At 46.2% G+C, this 22,331-nt stretch overlaps 1 protein-coding gene across 1 annotated transcript in view; it reads right to left on the bottom strand.

Annotated features, from left to right (window-relative positions):
• Nucleotides 1-872: 872 nt before the first annotated feature.
• The window catches only part of GCAT (glycine C-acetyltransferase), a 48,027-nt gene continuing 26,568 nt past the window's right edge, over nt 873-22,331 (bottom strand). The window contains exons 5-9 of the mRNA XM_029590119.1: nt 22,170-22,324; nt 19,919-20,001; nt 8,911-9,082; nt 8,115-8,236; nt 873-1,562 (exon numbers count right to left, since the gene is read on the bottom strand). Coding sequence (XP_029445979.1) covers nt 1,411-1,562; nt 8,115-8,236; nt 8,911-9,082; nt 19,919-20,001; nt 22,170-22,324 — 684 coding nt within the window. The 3' untranslated portion in view covers nt 873-1,410. The remainder of the gene's footprint in view (nt 1,563-8,114; nt 8,237-8,910; nt 9,083-19,918; nt 20,002-22,169; nt 22,325-22,331) is intronic.

Below are 22,331 nucleotides of genomic sequence, written 5' to 3'. Positions count from 1 at the left end.
TGGTTTCCCTGCAGTTTTCCAGAAGCAGGCAGGTTATCCCTGTGTAAGAGCTTGGAGACCTGGAGAGCTCTGGGAAATGCAGAGTGAGGTTGCCCCAGGGAGACTGGGTGAGAAGGCCCCAGGGAAGAAGAATATGCCAGAAGCACGTCCAATTTGCAAGAAAGCCAGCAAACTGACAGGGCCGATACCATAAGAACTGCGGGAGAGCGGGCGCCTCGTGATGAGCGCCCGCTCTCCCGCCTTTCCTGGGCGCGCGATTCTGTATTTAAATGAGGGGGTCAGGCTAATAAAGGAGGCACTAGGGACAATAGCGCATCCCTAGCACCTCCTTATTAGCGTAGTGTGGGCTATGACAACAGACGCTTAATTTTATCAGCATCTGTTTCTGTTAGGAAATCAGATATCTGTAAAATTGAGCATCCATTTTTCTAACCTGCTGACTGGTGGGTAGATTTAAACTAATTTTTAATTTTTGGTTCCTCCGACTTAATATCGCTAGGATAGTTCAGTATCCCGGGTGAGTAATAGCCTCATCGTCATGTTGCGGCCTTGGCCGCACTAAATCCCTTCCAGTATAAAGGATTAATAGAAGCGTGTTGAAAACGTGTGCTAAACAATGCGCTCGGCCAAGTGCACCATACTGTATCGGCCTGTGAGACTGGCTGAGACCACACTAGAAACAGGGATGAGCAGGAAACAGAGAGCATGTGCAGCTGATAAGATAAGAGTACTGGGCTGGAAAGAAAGCACTTGGATTAAAAAAAAACCAAGCAAACCCCAGACCAATCCTCCCCACCCCCCAACCATAAATATATACACACATACACACGCGCTGTGAGATAGACAAGAAAAATACTAGCAAGATGCCAAGGCATTTGCCAAATTTCTGATTTATTATGAGATTGTAAAACTGCTGCAAAAGTGAAATCACAGGCCCAGCTGCAGGATATTTGATCAGTGTTAATATTGTCCATCTTATATGGTTTTTTTTTCTTTATTAAAATGTTTCCAGCTCAGCCTTCCAATTATTGCAAAGTTTGCTGCTGTACAGCACAAGGAAGAGCCAATACAGCCCCCCCCCCCTCCCCCCACATCCTGCTTGGTGGGTATCTCTGTTTCTTCTTCCACCTCGTCCCTCCCAGTATATTGTGGTTCGGGACCTTCGTTTTCAGTTTTTATTTTACCTGCGTTAATTACAACAAGAATTAAAACAGGAGAAACCAGTGAAAAAAAACCCCCAAAACTCATCTTGTTTCAGGTAAATACTTTTGTTCTTGTAATAAACACTGATAAATTCCAGGTACAGATAAAATAAAAACGAAAAACTAAGGACCCCAATTATGGGGTAGAGCTGGAAGGAATTTTTTTTTGTTGTTGTCTGGTGGGGAGGGGATGACTGCTGTACACCATTCAGGACACAACACCATGTCTGTGTCCCACTTGGACAAATGCCTCCACGCAGCGATCGATGTCCTCGTCACTGTGGGCAGCCGAGATCTGCACGCGGATCCGAGCCTTCCCTCTGGGCACAACCGGGTAGCTGAAGCCAATGACATAGATCCCTGTAATGCAAGGCACAAGCAATGTGAGCAAGCGGAAGAGGTGGGTGCGGGCGCCACCCGTGGTCAACCCGAGGGGAGAGGCACAGCCGCTACCCCCTCCTTCCTCTAGTATCTTCTGCATATAGATATCTGCGGTCAGCAAAAAAAAAACAAAACCCAAGAAGAAACTGGCATCGTGCCCAGCCAGAGAATGACAGGGAAGTTCTGGGAAACACTTAAAAATAATCTGTAGTTACAGAGAAGTTTTCATAATGCTCCTTCCCCGTGCAATATCGAAGAAATGCTGGCAGCACACTTCTGCGCTTAGACTATATGAGAGCTTTACAAGGGAGAATAAAACAAAAGGCCAGGTGTACCAAAAGGGGAAAAATGCTTAGTACATCTGGTCTAAAGTGGTGAGTATTACTACTGCCAGGGAGATACAGTGACTTATTTTATTTATTTAGCGTTTTTCTATACCGGCATTCATGATTAGAATCACATCATGCTGGTTTACATTTAACAGGGGGTGTAAATTAAAATAAATAACTGAACAGAACTGAAAAAAAAACACTGTAACAAGTGAAATGAAAAACTCTGAAGTTACAATAAAACAGGATGCTAAAACTGGGTGGAGGAAAGTCTAAAGGAACTTAACAGAAAGAGCCATTATTTACAGTATTCTAAGAATGTCTGATTGTGACTTACCCATGATATCACACACACACACACACACACTCAATATCAGAGGGGAACATGGCTTCCAGGATCTCAATTCTGTGACCCAGGGGTTAGTCATGAGCCACAAACAGGTCAGGTTTTCAAGACATCCATAAGAGCTATATTTTCTTACAATCGGGCCAATTCAGTAAAGTGCGCTCCGGTGGAGTGCACTGTTAGCCCGCGTTTGGCAGTGCGTTTTTGACGCATTATTTTTACCCCTTATACAGTAAGAGATTATAGCGCATCGAAAATGCACGGCCAATCCCCCCGAAACTAATAGCGCCCGCAACATGCAAATGCATGTCGATGGGCCTATTAGTCATTCCCGCGCAATCCAGAAAGCAAAATGTGCAGCCAAGCCGCACGTTTTACTTTCAGAAATTAACGCCTGCCCAAAGGTAGGCGCTTGTTTCGGCAGACACTGGGAAAGTGTACAGAAAAGCAGAAAAAACTGCTTTCCTGTACACCCTCCAACATAATATCATAGCGATATTAAGTCGGAGGTCCCAAAAGTAAAAAAAAAAAATGTAAATAAAAAAATTTAAAGTCTGCCTGCTGGTTGGAAGACGGACGCTCAATTTTGCCAGCATCCATTTTCTGAACCCGTGGCTGTTAGCGGGCTTGAGAACAGACACCGGAAAAATTGAGTGTCTGCTGTCAAACCCGCGGGCAGATTTTAAATTTTTTTTTTTTCTTTTGGGACCTCCGACTTAATATTGCTATGATAGTATGTCGGAGGGTATACAGAAAAGCAGTTTTTTCTGCTTTTCTGTACAATTTCCCGGTGTCGGCTGAAATTAACGCCGCTTCTGTCAAAAAGGAGGCGTTAGGGATGCGCTAGTGTCCCTAGCACCTCCTTTTGCCGTGGGCTCTCATTTCCATAAATTTATTTACTGGATCGCACGCCCAGGAGAGTGGCCTGGGCGCTTGTCCGCTCTCCCGCGAAGTTTTCTGTATCGGCCCGAATGGAAGCAGTTATGCAAATCTATCTCATGCCTATTTATTGAGGATATCCTGAAAAGCAGGTTTATTACTGGTTCTCAAGGACCACAGTTGGACATCCCCGAGCTAACCCCTAGACCAGGGGTGGGCAATTCCGGTCCTCGAGGGCCACAAACCAGTCTGGTTTTCAGGATATCCCTAATGACTATGCATGAGAGAGATTTGTATGCACTCTGCCTCAGTTGTATGCAAATCTATGTCATGCATATTCATTAGGATATCCTAAAACCTCGACAGGTTTGTGGCCCTCGAGGACTGGAATTGCCCACCCCTGCCCTAGACTAAGCATCCTTCCTTACACAAAGATACGGAAATAAGACATTGTGAAGGAATATGCGGAAAAGAGCCTCTGAACAACTTAAGGGACCAGCTCCAGGTATCTGGCCTGGTTCACCTTAAGGCACAGCCCAGATGAGAATTCTAGTCCCAGGACGTTCCCTTGAGCAGGGGGATAATGGAGCAAGACCAGGAGGGAACAAGGAGACCCCGGAAAAGAAAAGGAAGCAGGGAATACACTAAGATTGCTGCGACTTTACTTTGGAAGGTGGCTGAGGTAAGCAGGTCCTTTTCTGCTTGTGTGGTTTGTGTAAATAAAACATTTGTGAAGAACAGCCACAGTTCAGACTGCTCTGTCCTTTAGCACACAGGCCACTCACATGACTTTACAGACACACATGGGCACGGCCCAAATACAAAAGCAAGCATATACATGAACATAAACATGCATGCAAGTTTATACAAATACATGCATCTACAAATACGTGAAACCGAAGATCCCCCCCCCCCCCTTTCTCCCAGAGTTCCTCACATGCGATCAGGGTGGTGGAAGGGGATTAGGCGCCCTAGGCGAGTCTTCTCCCTTGCGCCCCCCCCCCGGTCTCGGCCCTGACTCCTACATCGTTCTCGATCACGCCCACCGACTGAGTGGTTTTCTGGGTCGTGAGCTGGTTGGGCACTGCTCGCGGCCGCCAAATCTCCGCTCCTCTTTGCCGTCGCTTGCAGCCTCATATGGCTCACACCCAGTGGCGCACCAAGGGTCTCCGGCGCCCGGGGCTAATGCATTTGTGTGCCTCTCCAGCATCCCCCCCCCCCTTAATCCTTCTTGTACTAATGCTTAAGGTCACAGAAAATCAGTGGCATCTCTAGACAGAAGAATTTTTTTTTTTTGGGGGGGGGCCAAAATGACATTTCTTCATCACACCCAACTCTACAGCATGGATCCTGCTTTAAAATTGGTTACAAAAAAAAAAAGTGTTAATAAAAAAAGTCCAGAGGGTCTTCTGCGTAATTTTAAAAAGCTGGCCAGTTTCACACTATAAAATTTGATAGCCTCATTCAAGTAATTCTATATGGCTATGAGAGTGAAGTCTGGAATTTATAGGAAGGGACAGAATGTCAATATAAATCCTGCACCTCCAGTTCTCTAACTCTGTGCATCCACTGAAATTCCCCCAAACAATGGAGCTTGGATGTTTCCCTTACAGCTCATCATACTAAAAGATATTTTCAAATTCTGGTGTCACCTCACAGTAACAGCAGCACAAACAGCTTCCACTGCCAGGCACATTGTGAACTAACACAAAACCCCGCAAAAAAGACACTCAAAATCTATACTGCAATCCCATCGTAACATAACAGTAATAACACCAAGGACTCAAACAACAATAACCCTACCTGTGAATAAGCAAGGGTAAATATTACACTGGGTCCTAGAATACCAATACACCACCTACTGAGGAAGCAAAACAAACCCGATTGCTATAGATCCCTATACAGACACTACATGCTAGCAGAATCTCTCATCACGGTCACACACACAGAGCAGAGACAGACTCTCACCAAATACAGAATACAAAATAAAGGAGCACAAATTAGACAAAAACTGAAATGGAAACTCCAAGAAGCCAGACTCTGTATTAGCAATGGAAAAACAGAACCACCATTCCTCATAAAACAAATAAAATAAAAAAACATAAAGCATCAGTTATAATAGTAAAACCACACTAATAAAAGAATATTTTAAAACTACTAATAGAATTTCTATTAATTAAAAATCATATACATTTTTTACAATTTCCCAAACACCAATAACATATTTCAAAACAGCACATATCAAACAACATCCAATAATTAAAATTAATAAGGATTTAAAAAAGCCCCTGCTGCCCATACGTGGGAGCTCTTGATTTCCAGTCACCCTGATATTGTCAAGGATTAGGAGGTTATCCTCTCTCTCTCACTTACTCACATGTCCATTCTCTCTCACACATACACTGTCACATACATACACATTCATGCTCTTATACCCACCATAACCTCTCGCTCTCACAGACTCTAACACTCTCTCCCCCTCCACACCCCCCCCCCCAACACACACAAACACTTACCCCCCTGGATTTTCTCATACACACTCATGCTCTCACTGGCTCCCTCACATACACACAAACACACATCCAGGCAAGCTCCCAATCATTCTCTCTCTCTCTCTCACACACACACACACACACACACACACACACACACACACACACACACACACTTCCCCCCAAGATAGGCACCGATTCATTCTCACACACACATACACCACACACAGGCAGGCACCTATTCTCACACATACAAACCCCAGGAAGACACCCATTCATACACACATACACCCCCAGGCTGACTCCCCTTCATACACATGCACACACTAAAGGCAGACCCCCCTCTCTTTTGCCAGCAACCTCTGAGCCTCTCTCATTCCTCTGCTGCCACTGTCACTGCTGCCACATGGCTATTGGGGAGGTGCCGATTGCTGCTACTGAAGCCCATTCTGCTGCCTCCTCTCTGCAGGCCCCGTGGGCTTCCACGTCCTCCATGCTGATCTCATACATTGTGAGATCCACATAGAGAAAGTGCTACTCTTGCACATTCCCAAAGATTACATGTGCCAATCACTAAAAAGTAATTTATTTTTTGTTTACCTTTGCTGTCTGATCTTAGTTTTCTAATCGGTTGGTCACAGGCTTTTTTGTTCCACCTTCCCTTTCTTATTTTTTTGCCAATTCCTTTTATATTGTCTTTTTTTTTCTATTTCTTTTCTCTCCATCTATCTTCTTCCCTCAAACACACTGTTACGCCAGTCGGCCACGGCCGACCGAGCTCACCTACTGCAGCAGCAGCAGCCCACTGCTCTCTGGGGCCCCGACGCTGGGTTCGAGGGTGCACCCGCTCTCTCTGGGTCCTGTTTCGGCATCGGGAGGCCTCTGTCCGTGGCAAGAACGCCGTCGCCGCTGAATCCCCGCCCCCCCAGTCTCTTAGACGCTTGCGGCGAAGCCAGCCCCTTTCTAGAAGGGGTCAGCGCGGGAAACTCGGGACAACGTGCAGAAGGGACTCCACCTCCAGGGGTATTTAAGTGCTCAACTCACCACCAACAGGTGAGTTAGCAAGGTGTTCAGTTTTAGCTACTCTGACCACTCTTAGACGCTGCTTCACTCCAAGGGCCTCGCTCCTGTAGCAGCTCTAGACACCCGCTCCTCGGGGGTCTCTCGCTTCCAACTACCCTTCGGGGTTTCTCTTTAACTAAGACAACCACTCCTTGGGGGTCTCTCTCTCTCTTCTACATTTCAGGATATCGGACCATCGGGTACTCGCTCCTCGAGGGCCTACCAGCCATTATATCCTGCACCACGGACCTTCGGTCCCACCTTTCCACCACCAGGAAGACGCCATCATTCCTGTGAGTACCTCTATGATCCGGTGCTCCAGCTCCACCCACCAGCAGCGATGTTCCCGCATCGCGGGCTTCCACCTATCGTGAACATCTGGGTGAGATTATACATCTGAGCCTGTTGAACGTACTGGCACTTCTTGGATCAGTGCCTTACCTTCCTGCTTTCATCATCTATCTACAGCAGTACAATAAAGCCTCTATCCATACTGTGTCTGCTATCTGAGTTCAGCCTATCGCAGTGGTTCCCCACGGGGCCCCTCCCCGTGGGCGGAGTCTTCTCCACTGCGACCAAGGGCCCACTATGCCACAAACACAACTCACACAGTCAGGTTCCCATTCTCACATGCTTTTTCTCTCTCTCTCTCTCTCTCACACACACACACACACACACAGGCTCTCACATGCTGTCTCTGCAAACATTCAGGTCCTCACCTCGTGTACACACACACACACACAGGCTCTCACATGCTGTCTCTCTGCAAACATTCAGGTCCTCACCTCGTGTACACACACACACAGGCTCTCACATGCTGTCTCTCTGCAAACATTCAGGTCCTCACCTCGTGTACACACACACACACACACACACACACACACACTCTACAGGCCCTCAGCCTCGCGGGTCACCGCAGGATGGGCTCTGCAGCGGCACTGATCTTCTCGGGCCGCCCGCAATGTGGGATCCGCAGCGGTGGCCCTGCTACTGGGCCTCCTTCTCTTCTCAGCCTGCTGCGACTTGAGATTCACGGATGACTATAAACACTGCTCCTCTTCTGCACGCAGCTGATGCTCCTCCTCGTTCCTGCCTGCACGGCTCCGGCAATGTTTTCTTCCAGGGCCGCGCGGGCAGGGAGGAGGAGGAGCACCTGCAGGTTTGGACGCAACTTTTTTCTTTGGGCCGTGGTGAAATGAGGTCCACCAGGGCCCTGCCGATCTTCCTGCTGCGTGTGTCTGGCACACAGCACAACACAGCAGTAGTTCACTGCTCAGCCGCCAGTGGGATGAGGTCCACCGGCGGCCGCATTGGCTCTCCCTGACCTCCCCTCGATATACCACTGCTCGGCGCCCCCTAATGCTCAGCACCCTAGGCCCAGGCCTAGTTCTCCTAGTGCTCCCACCGGCCCTGACTGCGATACCTTTTTCCAGCATGTCATCTGCTATGGCCGACGCCAGCTTGGCATCTCCAAGCATTACTGGGCAGATGGGGTGATTGTGGCCTGCAATGGTGAAGCCAGAGGTAGTCATCTTAGTTCGGAAACTGCACAGGAAGAGAAAGAAAAAAAGATTAATTCCCCAATAACTTCTTCATCTTTACTGTGGTTGACCAACAGCAACCAAACCCACCAACCCATTCCTACCCTAATGTCAGTATAACAAGGGTTGAATTATTGCCGACTACACCTGCTGAAGAGAACAAGATGGATGTGTTCAGTGGCTAAGGAGCAGCAATAGACATTAAGAGGGACCGCAAAATGTTTATTTCACTTTGGGTGAAACTAATTTCTGAAGAAGAGAGAGTGATAGTCTAATGTCAAGTATGCAAAGGCTGTGTGAGAGCACAACTGAACTTGTAATTGTTCATGTATCGAATTGGTAATTTTATGAAATCTGCTTTGTGCTCACTGGATGGAAACACGGAATATCAGAGAACTTCTCAGGGTACCTTTTACAATTTATTATTTATTTTTAAGGGAATCCCTCTCAGAAAAAATATCCCCCCAACATCCAGTCCAACACTTCCCACATTGCTTCTCTGTAAAGTCAAGCTCTGGCCATAGGGAACGTCAAAGAACACTAAAGATCAAAGTCCATGGAGATGAAAGGGAGAGATATGTTACACCCCAGCTTTGTAGAAACAGGACTATCTTCCTGGGGAAAAAAAAAAAAAAGTCTTTTTAGAATGCGTGGAGGTGGTATCTCCCAGCCACTTACCGCTGGGTCTTGGCAGCCATGGACTGAGCAATGGCGTTGCTCTCCATCAGCAGGTCCAGTGCTTTGGAGGCACAGCCAACAACAGCGGGAGGAAGGGTGTTGGAGAAGAGATATGGCCTAGATCGCTGGCGCAGGAGGTCAATCAAAGCTTTGGGACCAGTTGTGTAGCCACCTGCAGTGGGAGAAGAACCGTGCCAGCATGCAAGAATGAGGCAAGAATACACCACAGAACAAAGGAGAATCTGTTCTTACCTGCTAATTTTCGTTCCTGGAATACCATGGATCAGTCCAGACTCCTGGGGATTATGCCTCCCCCCCTTCCAGCAGATGGAGGCAGAGAAAGTTTCACTGGCACATAACCCAGAGTGCCACCTGCAGTCACTCAGTATTGACCTGTACCCAAGCCAAGATTCATTACATAACAATCCTAATGAAATGCAAACAACGTCCCACAAATGAGCAAGGGGAAAAAGGTAAACCCCACCCCCCCTTGAAAGAAAAACTCTTTGCTACATAACTCCAAACCAGGAGAACAAACTTGAAATCTTAAGCAGCTCTGCAGCCCAAATACAATAACCCCATGACAGAAGTATGAGCGGACTCTCCCCCACACCAGGCTGGGACTCTGGACTGATCCGTGGTATTCCAAGAATGAAAATTAGCAGGTAAGAACCAAATTTTCCTTTCCTGATCATGCCCGGATCAGTCCAGACTCCTGGGATGTACTCAAGCTTCTCTAAATTAGGGTAGGACTGCGAGAGTCCTGCTCGAAGAACACTCTCAAAGTCCATAGTCTCTGGGGCTTGGGCATCCAAACGATAATGTCTGGTGAAAGTGTGCAACGAGTTCCAGGTAGCCACTTGACAAATTTCTTGTGGAGACACCAGCTGACACTCAGCCCAAGAAGTCACCTGAGTTCGAACCGAGTGCGCCCTTAATCCCTCTGGGACCAGACGCCCCTTACAGATATAAGACGAGCTTATTGCCTCTTTCAACCATCTTGCTATCGTGGACTTTGAAGCCTTCTGCCCTTTCTTAGGGCTGCTCCCTAGCACAAAGAGATGGTTCGACACCCTGAAACTATTGGTGACTTTGAGGTAACTCAACAAAGCCCGCTTCACATCCAAAAAACGCAAGTCTCTAGCATGCGGAGTCAACACATCCAAATCAGGGAAAGCTGGAAGTTCCATAGTATGATTCAAATGAAATGCGGACATAACCTTCGGGAGCAAAGAGGGCACTGTGTCCTCAAAGATATCCCAAAATCCGAGATCTTCAGGAAAGGTTCGCTGCACAATAACACTTGAAGTTTCGAAATCCTGCGAGTGGAACAAATGGCTACCAGAAACCCTACCTTCAAAGTGAGATCTTTTACCATTGCCCTTTTTAAAGGTTCAAAAGAAGATACACACAACCCTCTAAGGACCAGACTGAGGTTCCAAGAGGGACATATTTTCCGCACAGGAGGCTGCAAATGGCTCTGCCCCTCGGAGGAAGCAAATCACATCCAGGTGAGCAGCCAACCATATTCTAGGCACCTTACCCCATAAACAGCCAAGGCCACAATCTGAACCATAAGAGAGTTAAAACCCAAGCCTTTAGCCAAACCTCTTTGCAAAAAAGCCAAGATGTCAGCTATCAAGGCCTGCGTTGCAATTATTCCTTGACCCGTGCACCAGGAATCAAAGACCTTCCAGACCCTTATATATGACAATGAAGTGGAAGTCTTTCTAGCCTGCAACAAGGTGGCAATGACATCCTCTGGATATCCTTTGTCTCTCAAATGCCTCCTCTCGAAAGCCAAGCCATGAGACAGAAGCAATCCGCCTGATCTGAAGATACTGGACTTTGTCGAAGAAGCTCCAGCAAATGTGTGAGTCACAGCGAACTGACCACCACCAGGTTGACCAGGTCTATGAACTACGGGCGCCTTGAATCACCTCTCTGTGATGATTTTCTATTCACCTCCAGAATCACCTCTGTATGATTTTCTATTCACCGTATCAATTTTCCCATAAGAGGCCATGGAGGAAACACGTAAAAAAAGAATCCCGAGAACTAGAGCTTTTACGCCCTCTGCTCCGTGCTCTCTTCTGCGACTGAAGAATTGAGGCACCTTGGAGTTAAGTCCAGGCGAGAAGTACCCCACCAGTGACATATCAGAGTCATCGCCTCGTCTGACAGCTCCCACTCCCTGGGGATCCAGCTTCTGGCGACTGAGAAAATCCACTTGCACATTGTCCACCCCGGCAATGTGAGATGCCGCTAGCATAGCTAGATGCTGCTCTGCCCCAAGAAACAACTCCTGAGCTTCCTGGGCTACTGCTTGACTCCTGGTTTCCCCTCGATGGTTGATATAAGCCACCGTGGTTGCGTTGTCTGACAGGATGCGCAACGAGCGGCCGCTCAACAGAAGCCAAAATGCAACCAAGGTGCACTGCACTGCCCTCGTCTCCAAACAATTGATAGACCAGGACTTCTCTTCCTTGGACCACTGTCCCTGGGCTGAATGTTTCTGGCATACCGCCCCCCCCCCCCCAGCTGGAGAGATTAGCATCAGTGGTAACCTCCACCCAGTCCAGAGCTTCCAAATCTACTCCATGTCTTAAATGTTCTTGACCAAACCACCATGAAAGACTGGACCTGGCAGGTTCTTCAAGTGACAGTGGAAAATTAAACTGTTCTGACAAAGGATCCCATCGGGAAAGAAGAGAACATTGTAGCGGCCTCATATGTGCAAAGTCCCAAGGGTCTAACTCCAAGGTCAAGGCCATGGAGCCCAACACTTGAAGGTAATCCCAGACCCTGGGAACTGCAACTTCCAATAGCCTGCACACCTGCTTCTGTAGCTTGAGAATATGCTCTTCCATATGGTGTCGAAGTGCGCTCCCAAGAACTCCAGAACCTGAGACGGAGAGAGATGACTCTTTGGCAGGTTCACTACCAATCCCATGGACCTCAATTGTTGCAGGACCTGAGCCACTGCCTGAGTACCAAGGACTTCTGACTTTGCCCAAATGAGCCAATCGACCAGATATGGATGAATCTAAATGCCCCCCTTTTTTGAGCACCGCCACCACAACCACCACTTTCGTGAATGTTCGGGGCGCTGTTTGCCAATCCAAACGGAAGGGCACAAAACTGAAAATGCTTCCAGAGGATCATGAAACACAGAAACTACTGGTGATCCGGATGGATTGGAATGTGCAGGTATGCTTCAGACAAATCCAGAGAAGCCAGGAACTCTCCCTTGCGTACAGCTGCAATCACCGAATGCAGGAGTTTCCATTTGAAAATGAGGACCCTTGAGAACCACATTCACTTTTCTTTAGATCCAAAATTGGACGGAAGGATCCCTCCTTTTTCAGTACCACAAAATATATGGAATACCTTCCTGTCCCTTGTTCCCCCACAGGAACGGAAACTACTACTCCCAGAGCTTGCAACCGGTCCATGGTTTCCTGAACCACCTTTCTCTTGCAAACGGAGCACAAAGGGAAACTATAAACTAGTCCCACAGTGGTTGCCAGAAATTTTATACATAAATCTTTTATTACGCTGAGAACCCACCAGCCTGACATGATCTTGGCCCATTCCTCATAAAAGAGAGCCAGAAGTCCTCCAATCAGAGGAAGAGATGAATGGATCAGCCTCGCTTCATTGAGAGGATTTGACTCCGCCAGAGCCCTGGCCGAGAAATTCTCTGCCTGATATTCTGTCCCCTTGAAAAGGCTGGTTCCAGGACTGCTGCCTCCCGGTGCCTTGCCTCTGAGCTCCCGCTGAAGGCCTACTTGGATGAAACCACCTTTGTTTCCTCTGGGCTTGTCCTCTGATAGTCTATGCCCTTTGGCCTCTCCGAGACGCTTCACAAGCTCCTTTAAGTCTTCCCCAAACAGAAAGGTTTCGCTCCCAAACGAAACAAACCAAACATTCACCGACCAGTTCCTCAACCAAAGGAGCCTTCTGGCCAGTACCACAGGCATCATGACTCTGGAAGATGTTCTAACGAGGTCATATAGAGCATCCACAACATAAGCTGCTGCTGCCTCCAGGCAGTCCGCCTGCTTAGCCTCAAACGGAGATAAGAACATAGCCATACTGGTTCAGACCAAGGGTCCCATCCTGCCCAGCATCCTATTTCCAACAGTGGCCAATCCAGGCTACAAGTACCTGGGGTAAATACCCAAAAACTAAGTATATCCCATGCTACTGATGCCAGTAATAGCAGTGGCTATTTTCTAAGTCAACTTGATTAATAGCAGGTAATGCACTTCTCCTCCAAGAACTTAACCAAACCTTTTTTAAACCCAGCTACACTTACTACACTAACCACATCCCCTGGCAACAAATTCTAGAGTTTAATTGTGCGTTGAGTGAAAAAGAACTTTCTCTGATTAGTTTTAAATGTGCCACATGCTAACTTCATGGAGTGTCCCCTAATCCTTCTATTATCCAAGGGAGTAAATAACCGATTCACATTTACCCGTTCTAGTCCTCTCATGATTTTAAACACCTCTATCATATCCCCCCCTCAGCCGTCTCTTCTCCAAGCTGAAAAGTCCTAACCTCTTCAGCCTTTTCTCATAGAGGAGCTGTTCCATTCCCTTTATCATTTTGGTCATTCTCTGTACCTTCTCCATCGCAACTATATCTTTTTTGAGATGCAGCGACCAGAAATGTACACAGTATTCAAGGTGCGGTCTCACCAGGGAGGGATATAGAGGCATTATGACATTTTCCATTTTATTCACCATTTCCTTTCTAATAATTCTTAACATTCTGTTTGCTTTTTTGACTGCCGCAGCACACTGAGCCGATAATTTCAATTTATTATCCACTATGATGCCTAGATCTCTTTCCTGGGTGGTAGCTCCTAATATGGAACCTAACATTGTGTAACTATAGCATGGGTTATTTTTCCCTATATGCATCACCTTGCACTTATCCACATTCAATTTCATCTGCCATTTGGATTCCCAATTTTCCAGTCTCACAAGGTCTTCCTGCAATTTATCACAATCTGCTTGTGAGTTAAACTATTCTGAATAATTTTGTATCATCTGCAAATTTGATTACCTTACTCGTCGTATTCCTTTCCAGATCATTTATAAATATATTTAAAAGCACGGATCCCAGTACAGATCCCTGAGGCACTCCACTGCCCACCCTCCTCCACTGAGAAAATTGTCCATTTAATCCTACTCTGTTTCCTGTCTTTTAGCCAGTTTGTAATCCATGAAAGGACATCGCCACCAATCCCATGACTTTTTACTTTTCCTAGAAGCCTCCCATGAGGAACTCTGTCAAGCGCCTTCTGAAAATCCAAATATACTACTTCTACCAGTTCAACTTTATCTACATATTTATTAAGCCGCTCAAAATAGTGAAGCAGATTTGTGAGGCAAGACTTAGCTTGGGTAAAACCATGCTGACTTAGTTCCATTAAACCATGTATTTCCATATGTTCTGGGAGTTTGATCTTTAGAACCCTTTCCACTATTTTTCCTGGCACTGAAGTCAGGCTAACTGGTCTGTAGTATCGCAGATCACCCCTGGAGCCCTTTTTAAATATTGGGGTTACATTAGCCACCCTCCAGTCTTCAGGTACAATGGATGATTTTAATGATAGGTTACAAATTTTTACTAATAGGTCTGAAATTTCATTTTTTACTTCCTTCAGAACTCTGGGGTGTATACCATCCGGTCCAGGTGATTTACTACTCTTCAGTTTGTCAATCAGGTCTACCACATCTTCTAGGTTCACCGTGATTTGGTTCAGTCCATCTGAATCATTACCCATGAAAACCTTCTCCAGTATGGGTACCTCCCCAACATCCTCTTCAGTAAACACCGAAGCAAAGAAATCATTTAATCTTTCCGCGATGGCCTTATCTTCTCTAAGTGCCCCATTAACCCCTCGATCATCTAATGGTCCAACTGACTCCCTCACAGGCTTTCTGCTTCGGATATATTTTAAAAAGTTTTTACTGTGAGTTTTTGCCTCTACGGACAACTTCTTTTCAAATTCTCTCTTAGCCTGTCTTATCAATAATGTCTTACATTTAACTTGCCAACGTTTATGCATTATCCTATTTTCTTCTGTTGGATCCTTCTTCCAGTTTTTGAATGAAGATCTTTTGGCTAAAATAGCCTCTTTCACCTCACCTTTTAGCCATGCCGGTAATCGTTTTGCCTTCCTTCCACTTTTCTTAATGTGTGGAATACATCTGGACTGGGCTTCTAGGATGGGTTTTTTTTTGTTTTTTTTTTTAACAATGATCACGCCTCTTGCACACATTTTACCTTTGTAACTGCTCCTGTCAGTTTTTTTTCTAACTTTTTTCATTTTATCAAAGTTTTCTTTTTGAAAGTTTAGCACTAGAGCTGTAGATTTGCTTACAGTCCCCCTTCCATTATTAATTCAAATTTGATCATATTATGATCACTATTGCCAAGTGGCTCTACCAAAGTTACCTCTCTCACCAAATCTTGTGCTCCACTGAGAATTAGATCTAAAATTGCTCCCTCTCTCATCAGTTCCTGAACCAATTGCTCCATAAAGCTATCATTTATTCCATCCAGTAACGTTATCTCTCTAGCATGTCCCAATGTTACATTTACCCAGTCAATATTGGGGTAATTGAAATCTCCCATTATTACTGCACTACCAATTTGGTTAGCTTCCCTAATTTCTCTTAGCATTTCACTGTCCATCTCACCATCTTGGCCAGGTGGACAGTAGTATACCCCTATCACTATAGTCTTCCCCAACACACAAGGGATTTCTACCCATAAAGATTTGATTGTGCATTTAGTCTCATGCAGGATCTTTATCCTGTTGGACTCTATGCCATCCCGGTCTTATATCCTGCAATTGCTAAACCCAGTGCAAACTGGACCGCTGCATAAAGCTACTGCACATAGCAACCCGAATGCCAAGCGCTGACACCTCAAATATCTTCCTGAGACGAATTTCCAATTTTCTATCCTGCATGTCCTTCAGTGCTATTGAACCAGCCACAGGTATGGTGGTCTTCTTAGTGACTGCAGACACCAAATCATCCACCTTAGGAATCGCCAACAGCTCGAGTGTGTCCTTCGGCAACGGATATAACTTCGCCATCGTTATCTGGAATAACCGCACCACCTTAGGTTCGTCACCTTCAGCCACCAGCACCTGATCCAACCCTCCATCCACATCCAGAGCATCCCGGCTATTGTTGGGTACAGCTGGATCGCTGCTGAGCCCAGGTGGGTACGGAAAAGCAGGAACCCGCAGAGCTCTGTCTGACTCATCGGAGTTGATATCTGGACTGCCTATAACTGTCCTCATCCAGAGGACCCTGGGCGCTGTCCGTGGTACCAAACCACAAAGCCTCTGAGTGCGGTTCGCCTGCTTCCCAGCAGCCTTTCGCACCAAATATGCTTCATGTGAAAGCAGGATGAATTCTGAGGAGAAAGGAGTGGGAGTCCTCTATCCTGATTCCAGAGGGATCCCTCTCCCTGTCCGAATCGGGGTTTCTTCAGTGGGTAACACCCTGGCCCACTGGAGATAGTAGGGGGGGGGGGGGGGGGGGAGAAGGAGGAAGATAGTCACACCCCCGAAAAAGACCCAATGGGATTTCAGCCCCGAACCAGGCCACCTTTCCTGCACCTGGCGGGGGAGGGGAAGCAGATTTAACAGGCACTCCTGCACCTGTTTTCGATCTAGGCTGCCTCTCCGACTTGGCCTCTGACAACCCCGACCCGCCCTCTGCACAAGAGAGGCAGATGGAGTACAGTCTGGCGCATGACAATTGTGGGCATCGCCACACGAATGGCATGCACTGCCGCGCACCATCCTGACCACAAGGCACGCCGACTAAAACCAGGCTCAACCGCGCAGCACAGCCTCACAGGAACCAATCTCGCAGCCTTGTCAAGGTCCGCTGCAGCTTTAATGGCCACTAAAAAATCTTGCTGATCCTCTGCTCTAAATCTTTTTTTTCCTTTAAACTTTGAGACAGAAGAAAGGCAAAATGTACTTCCCTGACAGAAGAACTGCCAGACTCCAATTTGTTCTCCTAGTGGGCAGGGAACTGGCCCCACCAGCTATAACCCCCCCCCCCCCCCCCCGCAACAGATTGAGCCAAACGAGGGTCCCTAACCCCCTGCTCGTACTCCTCAACACCAGGAGGGATTGCCCCACTAGGGCCTAACAACCTCCTGGGAGGGTAACTCCACAAATTTTTAATTCTCTATCCCTTTTTTTTTTTTTCTTCAGACTGCAGGGATTGTACCTCTACCATGTGTTGGAGATAGGGAAACACGGAGGGACTGCAGGTGGCACTCTGGGTTATATGCCAGTGCAACTTTCTCCGTCTGCATCTGCTGGAAAGGAGGCACAATCCCCAGGAGTCTGGACCGATTCGGGTATGAACAGGAATACATATAATATCCTTAGGTCTATGGCAGCCATATTGAAATCTCTCATGTATTTGGGACTAGAGCATGCATGTAAAGTTGTGCTCTAAATATTGAGATGAATATTCTGCAGCGCAGCGAACAGATGATTTATCCAGCTAATATTAGCTGGATAAAGTGTCATAGATATTCAGCAAAGTGCTGTGGATTAAGTGCTCTGCTGAATATATCCCAATAAAGTCCTAGTTAGCTGGATGCTTATTGGCTAACCTTAGGACTGCTCTCTGGCACAACCAGACTTAGGTCTGGATTCACTAATGCCGCAAAGCTTAGTGAATCCCGGCGCTAAGGGGGGGGGCGGTCCTGCTCTAGTTGGCAGCGATCGCACCTCCACGAAATAGGCAGCAAAAAGGTTCTTGCTGTCTTCGTGGATGTAGCTAGTGCACGCCTGCGCTAAGCTTTCCAGCTATCGCACACTTGCGCTGGTAGCGCAAGCGTGCAATAGCCTTAGAAAATAAGGTTCTTAGCCAGATAAGTTATCCAGCTAACTTAACTCTGCACCAGAACATCTTATCCAGCCAACCTTTATCCTGCTAAACAGTTAGCCAGATAAATCAGAGCCATTCAGAGCGGTGGGACATTTAAAACCCATGGTTGTCGGTTATATCCTGAACTTAGCCGGACAAACTGTCTGAATATTGATCCCATTTAAAAAAAAAAAAGCAGTTCTACCAGTACATTTTTAAATAAATCAATAAGCAGTTAGAAAAAATATAACAATAACCATGCAATTTAATTTTACATGGCAGCTTTTATACAAATATTTTTCAAAACACTTTATAGTAACGGAGTCATTAAGACACCCCCATTTTCTGCTTTCTAACATAAGAAATGTTGGAAAGAATTATATAAAAAGGGATCAATGTCCATCTGTAGACAGAATAAGTCTCAAACAAATGGATGGAAATTCACCAAATTTGGCATGCAAAAAGCAAATAAGAGTATCTCTGAAGAGTTTGATAACCAGAAACATCCGGTCAGTATTTTCAAAGACCTAAGCTTCTACAAATATCCCCCACCACACATACACACACACACTTAGAGACAGGAAAAATAACTAATGCAGCTGATGAATGATGATGCCGAAAAGTACTTTTCAAGTCACCTCCCCCAACACTTCTTAAACACACCCCACATATACACCCACCTGCCCCACCCAGACATATCTCCCAAAAGCACCCCATACACACAACTCCCTGCAACACACAATCCTTACCCAAACAAATAATCACATCCATCTCACCATTTCCCCCAAACGTACCTCCATGAATATAACTCCCACAGCCACATCCCATACACACTCTCAAAACCAGCGACATATCCCAAAAAAACATCCCCTGCAACCACCCATACACAACCCCCTACAAACCCACCACGTATCCGAATTCTAAATGCACACCCCTCCCCCCCCCCCCAACGTATACCTCATTAACCCCAAACACCAACACATACCCCTACAATCTGTGCTAGAAAGCATTCCCAAAGCCAAGCTTCTGCATGCTTTTCCTACTTGCTTATTGCACTCTGGAGGGGAGATGGCTTTTAGTCCATAACATTGAGGGCTTCTTGAGTAGGCAGCTCTGAGAGGACTCTGACGGGGCAGCTTGGCAGCGCCTACCAGAAAAGGGATCAAGAGAAAATATCCTCCTGTGGTTTTCTCCTGTGAGAGATAATTAGAAATATATCTTAAGTGCCAGACAATCAGAGGGAGTGGGAACGGGGATGTTGGCACGTCTGAGAATGGGAGACAAGCTGGTGACACAGACTGCTGCTGCTACTGGGTACCAGAGAGATGCTACCAGCAGCTGCAGAGGGATTTTCAAAGCTAGATGTCCCAGCACGACAGGTAGGTTGTAACTAGCATTCTTCACAGAAGACGGTCTCTCCTTGATGGGCATGAAATCTTGCCCTTTTCCATCGGCTGGATGGATTGTGTTGCTGCTTCACTCGCTTACACGTGCAGATTTCATTCCTGCCACACACAGCAGATAGCTGCACCATCACATTCCTTGTGAAGGGGCAGCTCCATCTCCAGACTCTCCAGCACAGCTGCTCTGTACTGCTGACCCCCCTGCGCACTTGGCTTTTGATGTCTTGTACCGCTAGTTTACGGATCTCACACAGACCATGAATAAAATGTTTGCCAATAACTAAGAGGGAGTCACTTTTAAAGTCTAAATAAAATTTAAAAAAAAAAAAAAAAAGTTAATGAACACCACATGGAGTCAAAAGCAAACCTTTTCACTAAATAGTCCTGACCGGACACTCAGCCCTTCTTCAAAGCCTCTGCTATTTCATGATAGGTAGGAAGGAGAGGGAAGAAAAAGATGTGGGGAGAAGTAAGAGGGAGAAGTGATGAAAGTTTTAGAGGGAGAGAAGAGGGAAGGATAAGGAGCAGGGAGGTTGAGTGGGGTAGAGGAGGAGTGTTAAGGAAGGTAGGGGCTGGTGTGGAAGCAGGGATAAGAGGAGAGGATGGAGTAAGAGAAGGGGATCGGAGGAAGCACCAAGTTAGGAGGAGGGAGGGGAAAGAGGATGGTGGACTGACCTGCAGCACCGCCAAGAGCCTTCCCCAGCGTGGAGTTGACAATGGCCACTTGATCCATGACTCCTAGCAGCTCATCCGTCCCCCTGCAATGAGAGGAGATGCCATTAGCACATTTGTACAGATATGAAGCATGGGTCTGTCCTCTTCTCTACACCCGCCTTCCCAGTACCACACCAGCAGAGACACGGAAGATGTTGGCAAGAGCATTTATATTCACTGCTGCTCAGTCTGTGCCCATTATACATCCTAGTGCCAGGCAAAAAAAATGACCAATGCAGAGTTCAATTTTCAAAGGCTTTAGATCCCTAACTTTTGGAGTTAGGCTCCTAGATTGGTTCTTTTGAAAAATTTACTAGGGCTGAGTTCCTAAATATATGCTCCTACTTTCACTGGGTTCCTGAATTTTGAATCCTAAAATGTGGGTGGCTACTGGGGCAGAGTTAGGATGGAGCAACAAAGTTAAGTGCTTAGCAATGATTTTCTGAATTAGTTATCTAGCTTAGGAGCCTAAATCTAGGCAACTGAATAGCAGCTCTAAATTTATGGGCCTAAGTTTTGGGATTCCATATTTTCAGCCAAACATTTAGGCTCCTAACTATTACTGAAAATAGGAGCTGAACTTAGGTACCTAAATTCAGGGGTGCAGTTTTTTAATATTGTCCTCACAATCATTTTTAAACAGGATAACCATACAGCTCCATGACAAAAGACAGAGATTAAGGCAGTCCTGGTATTACACAAGTGTGGCAAAACAGGTTTTGGGATTTATTTTTTGCTCTCTGACTGTTTTTTTCCCCAGAGAGCTAATTTCCTCTGAGCTGGCCTGCAGCTGGTATTTGACCTCTGCACTGTAGTTCAGAGGTTTTGGGATGCTGGCTTGACCAACATACATATCCCCGTATACTTAGGGAATTATAAGACTATCATCCTGCAGCGCCATTGGCCAGAAAACTATTACTAGACAGAAGGCCATTGATCAGAGAGCTGATGCCCTGGTTGGCCCTTCAGAAACACAGAGAACTAGTCTTGATGCAGCTAGGATTCTTTAGTCTTTGCTGGGAGTACAGAGGGAACAGATCTCTGTGCTGAGGCCATCTTCAGTTCATAAGAACATAAATTGCCATCCTGGGTCAGACCAAGGGTCCATCAAGCCCAGCATCCTGTTTCCAACAGAAGCCAAACCAGGCCACAAGAACCTGGCAATTACCCAAACACCAAGAAGATCCCAAGCTACTGATGCAATTAATAGCAGTGGCTATTCCCTAAGTAAACTTGATTAATAGCAGTTAATTGACTTCTCCTCCAAGAACTTATCCAAACCTTTTTTAAACCCAGCTACACTAACTGCACTAACCACATCCTCTGGCAACAAATTCCAGAGCTTAATTGTATGTTGAGTGAAAAATAATTTTCTCCGATTAGTCTTAAATGTGCTACTTGCTAACTTCATAGAGTGCCCCCTAGTCCTATTATTTGAAAGTGTAAATAACAGATTCACATCTGAATGTAAACAGCATATTTTTCTGACCTCCTCAGGCACTAATATGCAGTGCAATGTGTTTAACTAGCTTTTACTGTTCCTGTTTGCAGATTTAATTTTTTTCCATTCACTGTTCCTACGTTTTGTTAATAAACTCATTAGTTTATTAGCTCTGCCTCTCTTGGACTGATTAACGATTTCAGTATTTTGTGTATTTGGTCTGTGAGTGCATTTCTATAAACTGTGTGACCCCTGGGTTGTGTGGGGTCCCAGTGTCTCTAGAATCCACCAGGGGATAGTTTGCAGGCAGGGTACTTGCCCAGAGGCAAGCAGGAACCCAGTCAGCAAAGAAGCCCGTAAACAGGTGCAGATGAGCCTGGGCAGCATTTGGTAGGACCCTCCAAGTGGCCACCAAGTTAACCCTGAGTGGTGATAGGGGTAGCGCTGAGGCGTTACCCGACACCAAGCATTGCAGGGAAATAGTCTTAAAGAAATCAGAACCATCATGATGACATCTTCTGGCATTCAGTAGAATAAAACTGAGAATAACTCAGTCTGTTCCTGTTGATGTAGGTCACCTTAGATTTTAATAAAAGGTTAGTCCTCATTAATACAGTGAATGAAACACTTATGTAATGAGAACAAGTTTAGCAACTCACAAAAGCTTTCCGGACTCAAACACAGGGCTGTAAACTCTCCAGCAGAGCGACAGACAATTCAGCACGCATGGCACTACCCACATGGACTATATGGCTGGGCATGATGACTTACCGTCCATTGGGTCCCAGAAAACCAGTAGCATGGCACTCATCGATGAAAACCAAAGCATTATATCGTTGGGCCAATGCGCAGATTTCCCGCAAGGGTGCAATATCACCGTCCATGGAGAATACGCCGTCTGTAGCGATGAGACGCAGGCGGTGTTTCTGGGGA

The sequence above is a fragment of the Rhinatrema bivittatum genome, chromosome 2 (assembly GCF_901001135.1).
Source record: "Rhinatrema bivittatum chromosome 2, aRhiBiv1.1, whole genome shotgun sequence".
Taxonomy (NCBI): Eukaryota; Metazoa; Chordata; class Amphibia; order Gymnophiona; family Rhinatrematidae; genus Rhinatrema; species Rhinatrema bivittatum.
The sequence above is the reverse complement of the archived record's forward strand: the minus strand, read 5'-3'. Positions and strand labels throughout refer to the sequence as shown.